This window comes from Phaethon aethereus, assembly GCF_964289735.1.
Source record: "Phaethon aethereus genome assembly, chromosome: 19".
NCBI classification, from domain to species: domain Eukaryota; kingdom Metazoa; phylum Chordata; class Aves; order Phaethontiformes; family Phaethontidae; genus Phaethon; species Phaethon aethereus.
In genome coordinates, this window is record NC_138595.1 from 11244611 (window position 1) to 11266199 (window position 21589).

The following is a 21589-nucleotide window of genomic DNA, read 5'->3' on the forward strand; positions in this document are numbered from 1 at the left end:
AAGCAAACGGGAAAAAAATTCACAAGTGCCATTTAAGAACAAAGCTCGTTTCTGAGCACTTATTAATCTTAAAACAGAAACAGTGGAGTTTCACTTAAATGGTAAAGCCATTTTCTCAGTTCTGGAGGCTGCTTTTTGTTACATGCCCACAGACATGCGTACGCATTCGTACGCAGACACACAAACACAACCTCAGTTAAGCGAACTCTGGATTTGCACCCTACCCTTGGTGCTCTCTGAGCCCGGAGGATACTCCCTGTCACTGCTATCTCTTCCTACACAGCAGTTGTTTTTCAGCAAAAAAAAAAAGCTGAAATTAGGCACGGGCAGCTATAACGCGTGTGTGCAAAGCTGTGGGCTGTCAACCATGGTCTTGTGCTGTGTATTAAATGTGTGCCCGACTCACAGTGCTGCGCTGCACACTCTGCTAACCTCACCTCTCTCTCTGCCCCTTGTGCTACAGGTGCAAAGAGCTGAAATACGGCAAGGACCTACCCCAGATCTCCATCATCTTCATCTTCGTGAACGAAGCGCTGTCGGTTATCCTGCGATCGGTGCACAGCGCTGTTAATCATACGCCAGCTCACCTCCTGAAGGAGATTATCCTTGTGGACGACAACAGTGATGAAGGTTAGCAGCGCTGGGTTCTTGGATCTCCAAAACACCACGGGGGTGTTTAATTTCTTAAAATCTCATGAAAGAATTGTGCTTCTTTGGGAGCGGTGACGGTGCTGGGGGGCACACAGTATGAGGTGGCAGGTGTGCTGGCTGGCACACCAGTTTTCTCCCGCTTCTGTAGCAAAAAAAGAACAGCATCAAACCAAAGTTAAAAACTGAGATAATTATTGATTGAAAGTGTAGCTGAAAGCTGGAAGGCTAAAGGAAACCAGAAAGCCATCTTCCCTTTCTTGGTAGCACCCAGAAGTTCCGTTCTCAGGTGTATCCTTATTTCTAATGATAACACTTTGAGAAGCGCCTCCGAATATTTACCATGGAGTTGAGGGACGAGACCCTGGAACCTAGTGAGCTGTTCTGCTTTGGCCCCTTGCAGTGGTGTTAAACAAGAGGTTTTCTCTGTGTGCGCCTCAGTTTCCCTATCTGTAAAATAACGTCCCAGGTTTTATAAATGACTGGGACCCTGCAGAGGCCCTCCTTCCTCTTATATTATGTTTTTGGTATAAGAAGGATAAGTAAAGAGGAAGAAGAGAAAATAAACGCATCCAACCTGCTCAAGTCAGGCCATGGCAAAATGTGGAGGGGGGTGTTAGGTTTTCCACATTACACACGCGTGGTGTTTGGTTCAACCTGCTCTCGGTCACTGTGGCAGTACCTTCTCTTCTGGCTTTTAATAACACAAAGCTGCAGGAGGCAGTTTCATGTGGAAGCATTTTCAGACTCTGATTCTTCCAAGATTTGTTTTTCCCAATATACAGTTGGATAATGTCATTATGATAGTTAAAATCTTCATGAAGAACAGCAAATGGTTAAGTTACTTTGATTACTGCCTTCTTTATTTGTACTACATGCTTTTAATATTATTTTAAAAAATAATAAACATGTGCTGTGGATGCTGTGATCAAAAGGGAAGAACAGGGAGGGTGCAGGATGTGGAGAGCTCATTTCTGGAGGGGGAGCCTGAGAGGTTGCTTGTCTGTCTACAATGAGATGAGATGGTGTACAGCAAGCTACTCAGTCCTGTAAAAATAGACACTCAAATACCACAGTAATGAGCACCACAGAAAGCTGATGAATTATAATTGCCAGTAAAAGAAAGAGGAGGGCAGCTCCTCAGCTGATGGAAATCACAGCAGCTCTAGTGCAAAAGCTGGGATGATGTGCACCAGTGAAGCCCTGGAATTTCAGAGCTGGAACTGTTTCGCTGAAGAGAAAGTGCAGGTGATCTGTCGCTGCAGTATGTAGCATTGCCCAGTACTTAGAGGGTTTGAAATACCAAAATGAGATGCTGCTTCTCCAAATTTTACCATATCAATGGGGTGAAGAGAAGAACATTTTTCAGACGAGAACCCATTGGCAATAATTATGGAGCTTCTCTATCCATTGCCACAGATGAAGAAATATGTTTCTAAACAGCCTCCACTCATCATTTGGTGTGTAGCACCAAGGCTAATACTGAGTTAAGTACTCTGGAGACACTACTGAAAGGCAGAGGACAACGAAATGAATTCTTTCAAAAAGCATCACCCCTGCCACAGTGAACTGAGACTGCAGCTGGCAGCGAGGATGCAGAATGAGATCCCTTATCCATCGCTGAGATTGCAAGGCACTGTCTTCCCTGGCTATTTGCTGTGAGGGCTGGGCCACTGCTGGTGGGGTCTGGTGGTGGGACTGGATGGTGGCAGGGTGTTGACAGAGCAGTGAGACGGGTGGCCAAGCTTGTAGTGTGCTCAAGCATTTCCAGGTCTGGGATTTCCTCTTTGTGCCTGTTTTTGCAGGCTGACCAAGCTGCCTAGGTTGTGTTGGAGTACCTTGTGGCACCCACCTATTCCGGGAGGCAGATGCAGGTAGATCACCTAAATCGAGGGACAAATTCATACGTCATGTGCAGGAGGTGGGAAAATCCCGACCTCCTCACACACCTAGGCAACGTGCACTCTGCATCCCACCAACAGGACGCGCTGGGAATGGGTAACATCCAGGGTCCCTAGCGATGGGTCAGTGTTGTACAACACCAGGGTGGGTCTCTCCTCAAAAACCTTGCAATGGAAGCGTACAAGGAGAGTTGGGTGTAGGGAAGGAGGCAATGCTATTAGGCGATAGGGTTAGTTAGTAATGTCAGTACTGTGCTGTTGAGTCTTTGTAGGCATCATGACAAATGAGATTTTTAAGGATGGATTTGAAGGAAGATAATGAGGTAACTTGGCAGATGTTTATAGAGAGCTCCTCCCAAGCGTGTAATAATCTAGTTTTCTCATGTAAAAGAAATGATACAAACCAGAACGTATCTCTGGGTCCCATGCATTCACTGTCTGCATTGAATGACAAATTCACTCGTCATTGTCAAGAAGCTTCAATGACAGCAAAGAATTATTAATGGCAATAACGTTCTCGCATAGTTCCCACTAATGGTAGGAAATAATTGTGAGTGGCAATAGCAACATCATACAGTTGATGCTGTGGATATTACAAAGGCATTGCAATATATGGATTTGGCTTCTACTGGAAAATAATTGCAGGAAAATAGTTTCTCATGAGCTGTAAGATTTAGAGATGAATCCTGGAGGATCAAGTGCTGGCATCGAGCAGAGGATGGGGTTGCATGGGTGTGACTTTGGTGGCTGTGATTGAACAAGAGAAGGAATTGCTTTACCCTCTGTGAGCAGCCATGTGTGTTTGAGGGACAATTTCTATGGGCGTGTGGCTTGTCGCTGTAGCCTGAGCAAAGCCTTTGGGCTTGGTTTTATACATCTGAAAGAAGGTTGACCTTAGTGGCTTCAAACCAGTAGCTGCGCAGTACCCTGGTGTGTTACCAGAAGCAGCTTCTGGGAAAGTTGCTAAAGGCTCCTGAAAGCCGGTGGCCTGGGGCTGCACGCGGGGGCGTTTCTGAGTAGGTTTTGTCAGCACTTTACACAGACGTGAAGAGGAAATACAGCTTGTATGGGTAATTGAAGAACAAAGCGTGTTCCCAAACCAAATATTAAAAGGCCCCTGGGATTTCCAAGTCAACTTCAAGTTTTAAAATTAATCCCAGGGCTGGAGGTAAGAACCGCATACCCTGGGCACCCCTGGCTGTTACGTGCCCTTCAGGTAGACCACCTACTGGTTACACGGATGTGATGAAAGCCTTTTGGTGTTTTGTAGTTTTCAGGCTGGAACAAACTTCTTCTGAAGACTCATTAGACACTTCTTGCTCTTATCTTTGTTGTAACGCAGTCTGTACAACACCACTGCACAACATAAAAGTATGGAATGAGAGATTAGAAGTTAATAAACATGGTCATTCTGATTCTTTGTATCTGAACTGTAAATAGATAAAATACCAATATATTGTAATGGGGGTGGGGGTGGGATGGAAATCCCTCCTTGAAGGAAAAAGCCTGGGGAGTTGTAGTTTGAACTCCTTTCTCCTTGGAGCTGTACATTATACTTGGTAAAGACTTTTTTGGTGGCTGCTTTTGTTTGCATTTGTTGCAGAGGTGTAATTACAAGGCCAGTCCGCAGGTTGTGTTTCTGAGTGATAACGTGTTTCCGAGGTTGTTGGAGGGATACAGTGACGTGCCCCTGAGATGTTGCGTTATCTTGCAGCTGCACACTTTGTCTGAGTCTGTTGTTTAATCATCACCTGCTTTTTTTTTGCTGTCTTTTAGCGTTTTTAATCTGGGATAATATCTCTTTGAAAAGCAAACGTCTCAGTATAAAAGAAAACCTTTGGATAAAAGGCTGCTTAAAGGAGCTGGCTACACTCAGGGAGACATGCTATGGGTGGTAATTTACCCCGGTGTAACGTATGAGCTGTGACTTGATAACACCGCTTTCTTGTTTTGCAGCTCATTTCAACAGCAACAACAGCGGTTCCTGCACGCTCTCCTGGGAGCTGGCTCGCCTGCGTTCCATGTGTGTTTGTGTTTAGAGGAAGGTTTTAACAGAGTTGCAAGAAGCTGAGTCATATCTTGGCTTTTCCTAGGCGCTGGTCCAATCCAAGTGCCTAATTATTCCAGTTGCTCAAACTAAAAATGGGTTGCTTAATTGCAGCTGACCTGGTGCTGCCCCACTGGTGTGCAGGTCCGAGGCTTTCAGGCCCTGCCAAGGCATGGAGAAACCCAAACCTGGGTTTCTCTCTGGCTTTTGGTGAACCAAATGAGCCAGAGACTTGCAGCCAAATGCACCTGGTGGGACCAGCTTTGCCCATAACCCTGCATGAGAATTGATTCACGCTCCTACTCGCTTTTTCACAGTTTCCTCTTCAATATTTGCAGTCAAACATCAAAAGCTTCGGAGACTCACCTGGCTCTGAGTCCTGCTGCAAAAATTCTCATATTTGTATATTGCCTGTTGAGGGAGTTTCTTTTGTTAGTCCTGCAGAAATCCAGCCCATGATGGCTTTGGTATTTCAGGGAGATGAGAGCGTGGGACAAGGGAGTGCTTGTGGCCCCCATGGCACTGGAGCACTCCCAGCCCCAACTCCTGTGTCCTCCAGCTTTCAGTATTTCTGATAACAGCCTTGGGCTCTGTAGACTTTTCCCACCCAGCTCAGCCTGGCAAACACAACTATGTTTTCTTTAGGGGTGTAGCGGAGGTGCGGTCTACTCCCTAGGACCACCTGGGCATTGTTGTAGAAGAGATTTTCTGCTGTTGGTAGTTCCCTGAGCTCCTCTGGTGACGTTGGTCTTTGCTCCTTTCTTTGTGTGGCACCAGCCAGTTCCCACCTTTAGTTCGGGGGACTTCAGCAGGATTTGGGGAGATTTGGGTAGGATGTGCAGTGTGGAACACTGAGCAGTGGATGTTCCTGTGGTTGCTTCTGGGCTAATGTCTGTGACATGATTACTTTTAGTGGCATCAGGTGATTCAGTTTCTCTGGCAGGCCTGTTTCCCAGAGAGCTCACGTAGGTGACAAAATACTTTGCAACAGATAGCATAAGTCATTGCAGCTGGAAGATGGGGTTTTTAATAGAGCAACAGGTCTATTTGGATTCTAGTTCCTTGGACTTGCTCTTCAGCGAAGATCAGTATGGACAGCTGAAGAACAAAAGGCAGGATTGAAATTGAACCTACTGGCATTTTCAGTAGGGTTTCTCGCTGCAAATCTTCCCTGGAAGCAGATCGTGCGAGTGGCAAAGACCAAATACTCACAAATAGCTCTGTGTGCAAATGTTGATTGCATCCGTAATAAACGTGACTTAGGAATGGTGTGGGTGTGCTGTGAAGGATGGTCTAGATAGGCTTCCCCAAAGGATGCATGTGGAGGGGAGAGTGCCATAGGATACAGAAGAGAAAGGAGTCTCTAAATTCCATTGCAGTGCTTCGTTTGGCTCAAATTAGTGGTTGTGTAGCCCATGTAGATCCACCTACGCAGATACCTCACAAGCGTGTGGCCTAAATATGTGGTCCTTTGATTAGGAAGGATGAAGGTGAGCTGGGGAGCCACTTCTCTGCTCCCCTCTTGGCTCCTGACTTCCTTTGTCATTACTTTTCATTAGAGTTTCAGTTTATGAACACTGGACTGATTATCATGCTAAAATTGTCGTCGGATCAGTATCTAGTGGATATTCTCATTTTCAGCAATGAGCTGAAGGGGCGAAAGCACCGCTATGACCCTGCGCAAGGCAGAGGCGAGGAGAATGGCAGCAAGTTATCGGAACTGCGAGGTGCTTTCTCCCCCGCTGCAGTTTGCGGGAAGCCCTGGGCGCAGCAGATCCAAAGGCCAGGTTGCCAGTCTGTGTGAAAGCCCTCCCCTAAGTGAGGGTATCTGCTGTTACCCGTAAGTGCAAGTCATTTAGTTCCTGGCATGCTACTTCAGACCTCCCAGCCTTCCTATTGCAGCTCTGGGACGTGCTGCAAAGATGCAACAGCTGGGGATGAAACGTTTCTTAAGTTGATATGACAGACAAAAAGCTTTGCTGCTACTGAACTTAATGCAACAGCTCTCCATATCCTCAGGCTGGAGCCACGCGTTCTGACAGCGCACGTCAGAGCCACCGCAAGTTGTTTTGCTGTTACACTAATGGCACTTGATGAAGCGACTGCTGAGTGAAGGAAGACACAGGGTAAAATCAGGAATGACTTCAGATGACTCGGATTAAGATTAGATTTGTGAGTGAGTTAAGATTTCCAGCCCACTGGAGTTCATGTGGAGGGAGCTGAGCACGTCTGGTCCTTCATGATCAGCATCCAGGGGACCGGGGCAGTTCTGATGGTGCAGCCGTGCCGGCGGTGGGGTTTCCACTGATGCTTTTCGACACGGCCATGTCAGTCCTGCTCATTGGCGAGGGGAGACCTGGGCCAAGGCTCATGTGATACTTGAACGGGTGTTTTGCAGACCATTCCTGGAGACTGGCATTTCACTTTTGTTACCTAATGCTATATTTTCCACACCTGTGCTTACGGATGTGCTGAGAAAGGAAATGCAAAGCTCACCCCGTCCCTGTGCCTGCTGGCTGGATGCCCAGCTGAGTGCCACGTATTGTATCTCGTAATGCCAAAATAGCGCTCAGCAGCCGCTGTGCACCATGCCCTCCTCCTGCAGAGCTGCAGACCAGCTCAGAAGCACGAGAGCCCAGTGAAGGCCAGCATGGATGTGGAAATCTGCGCAAGGTTGTGCAGGAAGCCCTCAGCAGAGGGAGGGTCTGGAACCGCATTTCCCATGTCTGGTTAATGCTTTCGTCTCTCGAGTGTTTCTCCGCTGGGGTAGCGGCTCATTAGGGACGCTTGTAGCATGCGTTGCGGGCAGGAGAGGGGCACTCTGGCCTCTGCTAATGAATGGGGTGGTGGGTTAGAATGATGCTAATCATAAGCATCTTCTCCACTGGCTCTCCATGGTCACCTTGTGCCGTTTCGCAGGTGCACGAGTGTGCTGTACTGGCCTTGGTGCTCTCAGCAGATCAGTTCTTCACCTCCTGGCAGCCAGCATCCTTTCAGAAAGGCGGAGGACGTGGCTGTGGCTCCCCAGGGAGTTTCTGACGAGCTGCCTGTTACGCAGTGTGGTGGGCGTGGGAATCTCTCAGGCTTCACCCTTCACTGCCTTTGAGACATGACATTACAATTCATTACAATTCAAAACAATCCTGTTTCGCTAGGCTGTGTTCTCCTTCAGGCTGCTCAAACAATTCCTGTGAAGATTTTTCTGGTTTTCCTTCAGCTGAGATTGAAACTCCAATTTGAAAGTTGTTTTAATCGTTCAGTCTAGGGTCTGCAGCATTAATGGCTTACCTTCTGACAAAAGCATGTGAGATGCCAGTGTTACGTTTGTGGGGTTTCATCTGTCAAAAAATCTGCATCTGTCTCCTTAAACACATTCGGAAGAGTTGTTGTCTCCATAAAATACTGTTTTTTCTCTGAGTGGCTCAGCATGAAATGGAAGTTGCTGAGTTATGTATGTATGTGATGCAGATGCTTTGAATTGAGTAAGGGGCTCATTTGCTTTATTCTTTTTATTCCCATTTCAGCATAAAAGAGAAATGAGACTTTTGGGAAATTGATACGTGAGGGGAGCCATCCCAGAAAAGCAGTCTGAAGAAAGCACGTTTTATGTGCTTGGAAGAAGGCGTGGAAGGGAAGGGAACAGATAGTCCCTTTTCCTTTGATAATTTCTTGGGCTAAACCCCACAGATGGGACTTGCTGTTTGCTCTTTTGCTCTCCATTACCATGTTTCCTTCGTGTAGGAACCCATGTGTGCTCATATGCCACAAGTATTTTACTCTGTGCCTTATGCTAACGGCGACCTTTTGTTTTCTTTTTTTTTCTGGAGGAGTATGTGTGAGCGGTAGTAGACTATAATTTGGGGTCACGGACCATATCTTAATTTTATGACATCCTGCAGCCCCCATAGGGATGAAAGACGTTCTCAGGAACTGCTTCCGTGGTGTTTACGCTCTGTGTTGGTACACAGTGGCATTGCTTAGTTTTTACAGAGTGCTTCTCACCGGTAGATCTTCATGTGTTTAACTGATACGCCAGGGAGTAGAAGGACCAAGGTTTCTGGCAGAGTGCTAGCACTTTCCCAAATAGTTGAAAAAACATACTAGTACTTAGCCCTTACTGTAACCTTTCATGTGCTTCCACGTGCAAAGTCCTGTGTGTCTTTTACACTCAATACTTAGAACTATCAAAAAGTTTAATGTTGGTAGTGGCTGCAGGCTGAGATATCCATTGTGTTCTCAGCCGTAGCACATATACAGGCTTAGACAACATATTCAAATGATCTACAGTTTCCAGTGAACAGAAGATACGTGATATGAGCACCTTCTGACTGAAGACAAAAATCTCTTTCATCCTATCATAAAAGCAGGGGGAATTTCAAGTTTTCTAGTGGCAAAGCTTGGAAAAGTTAGAGCAAATGCCAAGACTGTAGTAGTGAGGCTGAATGAAAAGCATGGTAAAGCTCATACACAGTTCCATGCAGTTTAAGTTACTTCAGATGGGTTTTGCAGCATTTCTAGCAATCCATTCAGCTAAAATCTCCATCACAAATTCAGAGCCACTAGTGTTTGGTATGCATGGGTGACTTCTTTCTTTTCTCATCTCCCAGTGGGGTGATAGCAGGTGTTGCAAGGCAATCTAACTGGCTTCTTGCTGCCCTTTATCTCTAAAGATGGTATTTGGGTTCCTTAGTGGTCCAACATCAATATTTTTGGCAACCTTGAATTTCTTTTGTAAGGGTTGTGGTCAGTACACCATCAGGCGGTCTTTTGCAAATTGGCATTGATTGACTGTAAATGATTATATCCCTCCCAGTGGTGTTCAGAGATGCATGGCTCCAGTAAGTTATGCTCATATCCATCAATAAAGTGGGTTTATTTTAGGTGAAAACTCTTGCACCTTTTCAATGCATTCTCTGGCATTTCTTCTCTAGAGGAACTGAAGGCACCGCTAGAAGAATACGTCAATAAACGATACCCAGGGCTCGTGAAGGTGGTGCGCAACCAGAAGAGGGAAGGCCTTATCCGAGCTCGTATTGAAGGCTGGAAAGCTGCCACTGGCCAGATCACTGGATTTTTTGATGCCCATGTGGAGTTCACCGCAGGCTGGTAGGTGCTCAACCTCAGGGTCTGAGTTAGAGTGTCTGTGTACGATGCATTAAACAAGGGACAGTCCATTGTTTTGTAAGGATGTGTTTGCGGACAAATCCACTGGCTTACTAATCTTGTCTTCCTTCTGTACTGAATGGCTGCTGTTGAGATAGGATGGAGGGATACAAGGAAAATCTCTCCTTGCCCTTGTTTTCTGCAATCATTTTCTATGCCCTGCTTTTATGCATGCACCTCCCCTTATCCTCCATTTATATTCTACAGATTGATTTCCCATTCCCTTAGCCCTAAATAATTTCTGTAAGTTTAAAAAAGCTCAGGCAGCAAGGGATTGAAAGAGCAAGTGTTTCCTGCTTCCTTGCCCTTTGCAGCTGGATCCCACTGGGGAAGGCTTAGATGTTTTAGATTGATTTGTTTCTTCTGCAGCTAGGAATAAGTGCAGAGGTAGAAAAAGGTGTTTCATAAGGATTTTTTCAGAGATTCAAAACGTTTGAGTTCAAGTGACTTAAGTTTGAGTCTAAATCATGAGAGGAGCCTGAGAGTGGGTTGGTTGTTTTGGTTTTTTTTTTCTCTCTAACCAAGTGTAAAAAGAAAATGGGCCATGTTTAGAAAAGTAGAGGTAGAAGCAGCTAACCTGCAAGTAATTGGAACTGAGAGTAACATCCACAAGAAAAATGCTTTAGCAGCTGCAAACAAAGAGTTCTGCGCAGTTACTGAATTCATCGCGATGACAATGCGGCTGAAGGGTATCTGTAAGAGCCGTTTCTTATGTTGATACCTGTATTCCCAGCCAAACGTCCCTCTCTTCAAGTCACTAGGTCCTCGCACCTGATTTTATTGATATACAGAGGAAGCTCCCATTTGCTGAGCCCTTGAAACAGCTTTTCTAGGGGTAGAGAGTGAGCTTTTCTGCAGCATGGCCTTGACTCACTCTGGTGTTACGTACCCACTGCTGTCGCGGGAGGCACCGTGGGTGGAAGTTGCTCCTCGTGTTGGCAGACTGAGCCCACGGCAATCAATGGCTCTGGGGCTGCAGAGGCGAGGCTCAGCGCACTGCCTGCTCTGAACACTTCAGATGGACAACCCTCACTGCACTTCTCATGAGTTTTTGCCTGTTGTCAGTTGAGCCCATGTAAACTTCAAGCGTTCACAGCATCCTTGGGCAAAGGTGCTCCACACCTTAGCTATCCAGTGTGGAAAGAGCTAACTCCTTGTTGTCCCTCTTGAGCCTGTTTCTTCTGATGGTCCATAATTTTGGGTTATGGAGAAAGTCTCCAGGTGGTCATTGAGCACCTTCTCTGAGCCACTCCTGGCTGTACGCTCGGCCCGTGCTGCAAAACTGGCCCCTGGTTAACGTACCGTCTGATTTCATTGCTACCTTAGTAAAGACGTCAGGAAAGCTCAGTTCAAAAACATGGACATTTTGAAAATGAAAAAGTTCAGAATATGGAGTTATTACTTACTAATGCTTTTTTAAACTGTCACACCAGAGAAAACGGTGTACCAGCTCTGCAGGAAAAGGTAAGTTTCGGTTTCAGAGGCTTGAATTAATTTCCACAGGTTAACACCGTAGTTTGTGGAAATGGTCCTTTCCTTGTGCTGGTAGCCTCCGCTGGTCCATGAATTGGTGTAGCCAGTGGTGTAGAAGAGCACTAAAACTCCCCAAACCTCCAGGGCTGCAGCTACCTGAGCTCTCTTGGCCTCTGTGCTCCGATGGCAGCTCCACGCAAGGGACGCGTCCGGGTGGGAAATCCCATCAAGTGGAAGTGCTGAAGCCTCTTGCAGCATCTCCCCCGGCTGACAAAGCCTGGCAAGCCTTTCGGAAATAACCTTTTAAACTTGGCAGCGCGAATGCTTTGTCTCTCTGTGTGATGACTGTGCTGATAAAAGCACGGGCGAGAGGAAGGGTGAGACACAGGCTGGTGCGTTGCAGTCTGGGGTCACTCGCTGACTCTCTGCGGAGCCTCGTGGCAGTCCCCGGGCTCCTCAGGCTGAGTTTTGCTGTGTCTCTCTGGAGACATGATGCCACTTGTGAATGGGAGCAGAGAGGAGTCCACATGATTCCCTTCTGTTTACTGAATGGTGACAAGAATGCCTGTTTTCTTACCCTCATTTAAGTGCACAAGCTGTACAAAAGCTACAGTGTCCATCTGCAAATTACAAGATAAATTAATGGTTTCTTCCTGCGCTTTTTTTTTATCTCTCAGGGCTGAGCCAGTGCTTTCGCGTATTCAGGAAAATCGGAGAAGGGTCATTCTTCCCTCCATAGACAACATCAAGCAGGACAATTTTGAGGTGCAGCGTTACGAGAACTCTGCCCATGGGTACAGCTGGGAGCTGTGGTGCATGTACATCAGCCCCCCCAAGGACTGGTGGGATGCCGGAGACCCCTCGCTGCCCATCAGGTATGTCGCAGAGCTCTGCGTCAGCGTGGCGCAATGGGGCAAAATGCAGAAAGACAAAGTGAGGAAGCCAGGTTGGAGAGGTTGCATAGAGTATTGTAACACAAGCCCCCTCAGAGAGGCTGTAACACAAGCCTGGAGGGGTTTTGCTGGGGTGAAGGGACTTGGAAAGGAGTGCTACTTGGTAGCAATACACAAAGACACTGGGGAAGTGTAGGAACTGTGTAGATTTGTAGTGTCTTACGTTTAACTGCATATGACAAAGTCGCTTTACCTTAATTACAGGATTATGTCTTTGCAAATCATAAGGAATGAGGTGATTATTCCTGTGTAATGAAGTGAGCGTGAATTCATGAAATACAGCACTGTTTTTTCTGGAATAAAAAGTACATCTCCTCTCAGGGCAAACTTTGTCAAATGGATCTTAGGTTGTCCTAACACTTCAGCTTACAGGGTCAACACAGCTGAAATGTTGCCCCAGCCCCTCCAGACTTCAGGATTGGGACAAGCCTGTTCGGATAAAACAAAAGCAGGAGGGGAGGGAGACTAGGGCTGCTCTGTACGCAGAAGTCAGTGATTTTTCCCTTGACAGCCCCTAAATATCAGAAGTGATGCTATGATCAGGACTGGTTTTCTGGCCAGGTGAATAGGCTATATTGCTTCTAACTTAGTTAATATGGAGACTTGTCCTCGGGCGTATAACAGATGCATATGTGCAAATCCATACCTGATCTGGATCCTGAACCAAAATATCTGTGCTTTGGTCAATGATGCAATCCCTGGAAGCTGAAATTAGGTCTATTCCTATTTACACAGAGACCTTTTTTATTCCTTTGGGCTGTCTTGTTCCAGACAGCATGTTCAGCCATCAGTGGAGGAATTGACAGCTTATTCTGGGCAGGAATCAAGTCTTTGAGGAGTAAACAGTTATTTTAACCAAATGCAAGCTGCTGGGCTTGTTGAAGGAGGGGCTGAACGGCTGGGGTGTACAGAAGGCGAAGCTGAGGAATTCAGAAGCGTTTGCAAGTGAGGTGTGAGCGATGTGGTGCTGGCAGGCCCCACAGAGGTGGGACCCTGGTTCCCAAACTGGTGCCCCTGGAGGATGAGGAAAGTGGACCGTCTCTGTTGGGATAAGCCTTTCTCAGCCAGTGGATGTAGAAGTCAACAAAGTGTTGCAGGGAAGAGCAACCTCTTTTATTAGGCTAAACTGCTGAAGCTGGGAGAAACAGTCAGGCTTTGGGCGTATGGGATGTCCCCTGTGACTGTGACGCGACCCCGGGAGCTTGCTGTGGTTCAAGAACCATCGGGCAAGGTGCATTGAGGCAACTGGACCCACCCAAATGTGACATTTAAATATATGGCAGGAGCTTCTGTTTTATCGACCTACATGAGCACGGTTTTAATTTCAGTTTCAGTGTGCCTAGGGGAGTGGGTAAGGAGGGCAAGCTGTGGCAGGGAGAGATGGGGAGGGGCAGGCTGCTTTGTGGAAGTTGGTGTTTGGTGGCAGGGGAGATGAGAAGGGAAGGAGACAGGGAAAAGAAGAGTGAGAAACTGAGGAGGAGAGCTATGGGGAGCTGAAGGGGTGGATGGCTGTTGAGAGGCCAAGTGGGGAAGTCACTGCCTAATGCAAGGAAGACCGAGGCTTTTTAGGATGTAGCTTTACCCCAGGCTCCCCAGATAGGAACCAGTTTAGAAAGGCGGCCACCAAAGCCAGGAGCGCAAATGCGGTCACACTGGTGTTGGACATTTGCACACATCTCCAACTACCAACAACCTTTTTTTTTTTTTTTCGGTTCAATGCTGGGAGCCAGCAGGTACCACTAAGTTTCAAGGAGTGCTGCCTGGAGGTTTTATGTACTTCTGATCTACTGCTATAGAAATGAAAGGTTTGCCATGGGAGTTGTCTTCTGTTGGGCAGAATGTTGTAATAGGTTGGTGGATGTTGCTAAAATGTGGACAGGATGGTGAGCATCATATTTCTGCATTTAAGCAGATTACAAGCAGTTACCGCTTAGGAGGAGCCGGGAGGTGCAAGAGGTTTATCTGTCTGCTCTGGGGTTCCTGCAACCTTTCTGCACCAGTTACGTCCCCTTTCAGAGACATAACCTTAGAGCGGCTGATGTCCCGTGAGCCCCACAGCATCTGCAGCACTGTGATCCCGAGGGTCCGCCTGCCCGGCTCTTGAGCGCTGCTGGGTTGAACCACCAATGCATTAGAGATCAGAGGAGGCTTACGGAGACGCTCAGCTGGCAGCAGCACGGATGGACGTTGTGATCATCCGCTTTGACTTTGTTAAAGGCATCTGTAATGTGGACGCTGCTGCTTGAGGCCACAGTGTGTGGGAATTGGGGCTCGGGGCTTAAAGGGCGCCGGGGTGGAAGGACACTGCCTCCGAAGCGTGCTCTGGAAAGGGCTTCTGTAACAAACCCAGTAGCCTCCCAGCGATGTTAAATAATTAAACAACTTACTAAAATAACATTGTTAACATGCACTGGGGGAAGGATTATGAGAAAGATGAATGGGTAGTGTCCACAACAAAAAGCTAATGAAAAATACTGTCTCATTGCATTATGTTGTGTAACCACATGCAGACCAGAAATAAATGACTACAGTTATTTTTTTGTCATATAATGCTATGAAAACAATGAACTTTATGGCAATATTTGCACGAAAAGGAATACCAGTGCACTGCTCCATGTAATTATGCATGGGATTAGAGGAAATTCTGAAATTATAGTATACAGAGGTACATTAATTTTTTAGAGACTTTTTAGAATAAATGAGTGGGGGTGAAGTAGAACAGTTTATTCCTTTTTTTGGTTTTCCTCTCTGGGTGCACGGGGATTTTGGCAGCCGCAAGAGAAGTTCCCCTGCCCACGAAGGGCGCTCCAGCATGCTTGTGAGCCACGGTGCGTCAGCCCCTACCAAATACTCAGCAGCAGAGACTGGAGACAGACAGCTGTGTGAATGAATATGTTTTGAGGCAATTTTTTCTCATGGATAATTCACAAGATATAATTATCCAGGCAAAGAGAGCTGATGGCACGAAACCCATCTAAAATATGGCCCAGTCTCAAACTGGCTCCAGGCTCCTGCTTTATCCAATAATTTTCCTACAAGAAATAGCCTCTCTTAATGCTTAGGAGGGAAGCCAGTGTAATACCTGGATTCTGTAATACATCTTCTTTTGTATTTTTTTCCCATTAACATTTAAAATCCTGATACACAAAGGTACCCTCAATCTTAGCACTCAGTTGTGCATGAATTTCACAGCTAGACTTTCCTTGCCAGGCTTACAGACTTCCTCAGACTACCTCTGCCCAGAAGATAAAACTGTGATTACAGTGTAATGTATCATGTCTAAATTAGTACTCACGGAAGAGGCAAGACAGTAAGTGACATTTGAAATGGTCATCGTATAGATCCTGATTTTCATCAGCACGAGCTCTCACAGAGATATTTTGATTTCCTAGTTCAAATGGTGCTAATGGGTCTGTGTAAATTGAATACACGCTTGCGTTACGTATCTGGACATACTTTGCTCTAGATGATGTAGCCAGTCCTTGTACATTGATTAGTGTTTATTGAGAGTCCAGAAAACCTGTGTGTCTACAAAAAATGGAAGAAAGTTGATGCTTTCTGTGTCCTGTGGGAAGCCCAAAAAAGGTCTTTGGAAATGCTGTGAAATTGCAGATTGATGACCTGACCTGGACATGGGGTATCTCAGGGTGGAATCTGCCTTCTTGTGGTCTCCAGGAATGATTAATTTCCTACCTTGGAGAGTGTGATTTTTGCGGGGGGTGTCTTGGGGTCCAGAGCCTGCCTGCTGCAGCAGCTCTAGTGGGCTGTGAACCTCAACGCCAGTGGCTTCTTCTGCCTGACTTATTTAGTTCATGCTGCATCAGGTTTTGTCAAAAAGCAGCTTTGGAGAAATTGCTGATATCTGGAAGATTTATGGCTAGATGTGCTGATTGCGCTTCAGTTGCAGGACTCATGATTTATAATTACATGTGTGAGATATTGATGGCTCCAGGGGTCTGATTCAGGAAAACAATTAAATGCAGTCTTGCATCTGTGTCTCTTCAAGAAGCCAAGCAAGCAGATAGTGCATATTAAGCAGCCTTGGGGACGAGGGACCCTTACCTGAGCATGGAAATTGGGGTCATTGCGCTTTTCTACTGGCAGTAGTTCACGTATCCAAGCAGAGAGAAAGGAAACTTGAATCTTCGCTGCTTGGTTGATTGGTGAGTCCATCAACAGTGCTGTGACCCCACTGCTCCCAGACAATAGATTATTTAGAATATAACGCATTTCCTGAGTACTGCTTTGTATTTTCCACCCTTGGCTGGGCGGATCTGTTGACTCCAAGAGGCAAAAGCACTGCTGAATAGCTCCGTTAGTTAGCAACGCCCTGTAATGTGTTGGGGCTGAAAGAGAAGTCTTGGGGTGACTTCAGAGATGACAAAGAAGCCTCTTCCCACGCATGCAGTGTGCGGGGTGCCAGCTGGGAGCCAGGTAGCAGGGTAAATTGCAGGTTGGATGGGGCTTTGCTGCAGCTGTTTTATGCGATACTTCATCTTTACCAGAGTTGGAAGACAGAAGCTCATTTCATTAGTATTAAGATCACTGCAAGGAGGAAATCGGTTTTGAGAGTTATGGATTGTAAAAGAATAGAAAGGCTGTTAGGTTTGGTTTTTTTAAAAGATGAAAATAATTTGAATTAACCCACCCAATTACCTGTTATCTCAGCCTCACAAATGCTAATGGCTTTGCTCTTGCAATGTACTTATGTAAGAGTGAACTCTCATCCCGGTTGTGTAAATGATGCAGAGGTCGAGATGGAAAAAAAGAGAAGCTTTAAGTTATTGAATACCATGTGAGTGAGGAGAAGGTGCCTAATTCTACCGTTTAATGAAATGTTTGCGGTGTTTAATATAAACCGTTCTCTCAGTCATAGACTGCAAATGGTGTTGAGGTCTCCCACCCTGGTTACTGGGCGTTTCATTTGCAGGAAGGCCATAGGGATTTGTCGTGATCTTATTATTATATATATTTATGTGTATATCCATATTTATATATATTGATAGTTTTTAAATTCCAGAATCCATTAACTGTTGTTTTTCCTTAGTGCTTCCAGCAGCCATCATCCCATGATGGCTTTCAAAAGCACAAAACCTTGATGTTTTCTTTATTTCAATTAAATGAATTTCCTCTTTTAGTCTGACCACTGAGACTTCTTCCAGGCAACTGCTACAGCCTGAAACTTTTGTCCACACAGGATATGCACAAATCTTGAAATAGCCGTTAGAAGTAAAAGAGCTCTCAGGAGTAGCCTGTACAGCCACGCAAAATGGATGCCAGTGGATCTTTATGTCTGGGACGACTCATTCCTGTAGCTCATCCACACCTTTGCAGGGATTAGCATGTTACGGCAGCACATCAAAACCTCAGTAGATAGGTTTAGACAGGCTTGCTTAAACTATTATAAATATTTTCACCGACATTTGAGTACTCAGCGTGGCAGTATATCAGAAGGCATCCAGCAATTCAGAGATGTTGCAGACTGTTAAACATAGGTGATGTGAGGAAAGGGCAGAATTTCAAGGATTAATTCCTGGGTTTCTGTTCATACAAAATGCTGAATATTTTTAAAATCTACAAACTGCAGGAAAATTACCATTTTTGTATGAAGACAGTTGTAAGATGCTCTCACTCTTCTGGCATAGCTGCTTTGGAAGTCAAGGGGAAAGCTGATTTCCATAGGAGCCAGACGTGGGGTGAAAATGATAGCTTGCATTTGGAAACCTCACCTGGTATGTCTGAGAAGACACTTGTGTGCAGGTGTTTGCTTAGAGGGATCGGATGTGTGTGAATGCCACAACAGCTGCAGAATGCTTACAGAGCTCTTTTAAGGGCTTCATATAAAATTTATATCAAACACAAAGATAAAATAATGGCACTGGCAATCCGTCTCTTGCTAAAGCCCTTTTTTGTTAGCAGCTCAAAGAAAATAAAGCTCTGCGTTGGCCACCCAAACACTTCTGTTCCTTGAAGTCTGGTTCTCCTCCAAGCCCTATACTTGCTGCAGTTGCGTGTCCAGGGGTCAGTGTCCTGCTTTATTTTTTTATAGCAAAAATCCCCGTGGCCTCAAAGTACAGTGGACCAGACCTTAGTCCATTTGCCCACAGGCAGGATTTTATTAGTGCCTCTGGAAAGAGAGCTTCTACAAGCATCTTCTCATGTAAACCTGTGAATAAATCAAATCCCAGCCATCCTTATCGTGGTTGCTGGAGACATGTGCTTCCAAGTAATGTGGCTCTAAATTCAGGGTCTGGCTGTTCCTGGCTGGCATGGGTCAGAACAGAGATCTCTGAAGACTTGAAAATAAGCTAACAGAAGAAGAAATGGAAGGATTTTTTTCATCAGTGTTTAATTCGGGGCAGCCTTGTTTGGGCTCCGATTCTGGGAGAGGGAATATTTAGGTCAGAATCATGACCTCAGTAAACTTTGTCATCCATTCTCCAGATTAAATTGCAACCATCAAGTGCTTTACCAGCTTCAAAACTACATTGACAAGAACCTTTTTCAGTTTTCTCCATTTGGGTTTTCCTTTCAGCTGTCAGGTTTTTGGTGATGATTTGAGGCCACAGAGAAAAAAAACCAACATTTAATTGACTTCCCTGATTTTTATTTTAAAGGTATTGAGGAGAAGTGAGCCCCAACTCACTGTACAAAGTGACTTTCACTCATTGGTGTGCTAATTTTAAGATCTTAAACTTCACAGGCATTCCCTGTGGTGTGAGAAACCTGCCATGAGCTTTGGATGGTTCGAAGCTCAGATTGCTGTCGTCGTGCCTTTTTACGATGAATTCTTCATCTGGTCATTTTTAATGTTACATAATTTAGTGTAAAGCGTAAAAGAAGGTTGTCTAATAATTTGTAATAGTGTCAGGTTTTGCAAGACGAACAGGTTTCTGTCACTGCCTGAAAGACTGTACAGCCTCTGTTGAGGGTGCACCTGAGATTTAAGCATATGTAGGTGGTTTGGCAGTAGCCCATGTGATGACCAGCTATCTCCACATATGTTAGTGCTGCATCTTGTTTCAGGTCTTTTTATTTTTGTAAGACTGTCCTTGGGATTGCAAATGTTGGCTGCGTCCAGCAGTTGGGGTTGATCCAAACTTCACTGAAAGGTGGCGAGGTTCCCACCAAACGCCGGGGTTTGGGAGTGGACCCTACAAGCCATGTGATTTTTCTGTAAACTAGAGAAAAGCTGCTGGAGTGAAGAATCAATGTTTCTTCAGCTTCTGAGCACCATGGCCAATATTGTCATCACAGATGCCAGCATGTCTTGGTATGGACACAATGGAGGGACTCGTATGGGCTCATGCTTGGCTGGTTTGGCCAAGTGACCTTGAAAAGGCAGCATTTCTGCACTTTTCAGTTAGATCATTTTGGAGCATGGAGTGGGATTGGGGTGCAGTATTAAATAGCTCCCTGAGAGAAGGATGTGTTTGTCGTGGGACGGAAGTGACCCATCCCTTGAGTCCTGAGACTTCAGGCCAGCTTGGTGCAGATTTACCCCCGTTGGCAGCCAGGAGCCCTTCACAGACTTGAGTAGGGGCTTGTTTTCATCGAAACCACCGCTCTTTGCCAAACTGAAGGCGTGATTGCAGGTAAAACTTGAAGTCCTCCTTCGAGCACCAAAGTCAGCAGGGCTTCTTCCTGAAGAGCCTTTAAAACTGTGAGGGACACTTAGCCTGCAGGCTTGTCCCTTCGGAGGTGAAGAGAGGGTGCAGGGAAGGGAGCAAATCCTCCATCCTGAAGGAGTCATGGATGGTTGGTATAAAATGTTAATGTAATCCATTTTTACAAAGAAAGGAAGCTGGCCATACTGGAAGCATTTGCCTTTGTATTTCTAAAGCTTTGCATAAGAGAAGTATTTTGATTAAAAAGAAAAAAAAAAGCATGCCTCTGATTAAAAAAAAAATAAATAAATACTCGCACTGACAGAACTTTTAATCTGAGTCCAAGTCACAAAACCGGCCTTTATTGATGTCAAAGTTGCTTTAGAAAAGGAAAGAGTAAACAGGATTTGGCCTTTAATTTGTGAAGGGTTTTGATTTTTCAGAGCATTAAAGAGACAGAAAAGATGGGTATTGAATTATTTAACAATTGCTAGTAAAATTAAGCTTCAGTCAGCCTGTTTTCACTGAAATAATCTTATGAATAAAAACAAAACAATCTGGGGCAACATCAATATACGGAGCTCATATCCCACTGACTGAATTGTTTCAAAGTAGCCCGTGAAGTGGTTTTGCAAGTCAAAGCCAAATGGAGCCTTTCTGTGGTCTGTTCACACTTCCCCTAGGAGAAAGCTGCCGTTCATGGATTATACAGACGCCTTTTCTCTCTAAATCCAAAACAGAGGGGAAAATATGCAAAAAGGAGTTGGGGGAATTTGGCACTTTGAATTTCTTTTATCTTTGTCAGATGGTATTTAAGTGATTTATTGGCCAAAACCAATCTATTCTCATTAAGAAGCAAGTATTTAATGACTTCGGAGGTGGGTATTCAAAACAAAGAAGTGATAATCAAGCCGATTGCACTGGGTGACAAAATATAGCAACCCATCATCACACTGACTTAAAAGAGTGTTTGAGAGCAAGTGCTGAGGGCTATGATTTTCTTTCATGTGCACTTTAATTCACCGTCCTTTTCAGTCAGTGGTGCATAAATAGGCATAGTTTAAATGAAAGGGAAAATAGATCCTTATTATCATATCCATCAGTTGAAGCAATAAGTGGTCGATGCCTGGGAGCTCCCGGCTGCCTCTGCTCGGAAGCGCGGGAAGTTTTTCTAAACTGTCCCGCTCTCTCCCTGCCCGGAGCACAGACTTGCTGCTCTGTGTTGGATAGTCTAAATTAAATCTTCTCGAGATTTCATGGTGCTTGTAGAGCATGTACACATGGGTGTGAGCAGCAGGCTTGCACATCATCTGTTTAATGGGCAAAACCTCTCTTGGGGCTTGTCCGTTAAACCCGGGCTCGGCAGGCGCGGAGCAGAAGGCTGCGGTCGTGTCTCGACGCGCTCGCTTCGGCCATCCGTGGCAGCTGCGGGTGCCCGGTCTCCACGTTGGCACGCCTGGCCAGCCGTAGCGTGTCTCTTCATCCGGCTTTCCAGCACAAAAATGCGGGTTGGGAAATCTGCAAGCGGATAAACCTGGGGAAGGGCAGTTTTGCGAGTTCCTGATGGTTCTGCTGCTGTCGCTTGTTCAGGTCCCCGCTGAGCCTGTCTGTGTGTGGTTCTCTGAAAATTTACCTCTTTGAGTATTTTAAAATTCTGGCATTTCAATTTGATTCCTTAGAATTTCTTGGGGAAGTTGGCGTTGTGTGTGGAGTTAAGTTGCCAGTTAAGCTGTGTGGTGGCTTTTTACTTTGCCACGGGATAGGATTGGGACCACAGACCTCCTTACGTGGGGCAGC

General features: G+C 45.6%; 1 protein-coding gene across 1 annotated transcript in view; it reads left to right on the forward strand.

The window, feature by feature from the left end:
* The window catches only part of GALNT17 (polypeptide N-acetylgalactosaminyltransferase 17), a gene marked incomplete at its 3' end in the record, with an annotated part of 218366 nt that overhangs the window by 78577 nt on the left and 118200 nt on the right, over positions 1–21589 (forward strand). Inside the window, exons 3-5 of the mRNA XM_082008558.1 lie at positions 464–630; positions 9528–9702; positions 11910–12107. Of these exons, the coding sequence (XP_081864684.1) occupies positions 464–630; positions 9528–9702; positions 11910–12107 (540 nt within the window). The remainder of the gene's footprint in view (positions 1–463; positions 631–9527; positions 9703–11909; positions 12108–21589) is intronic.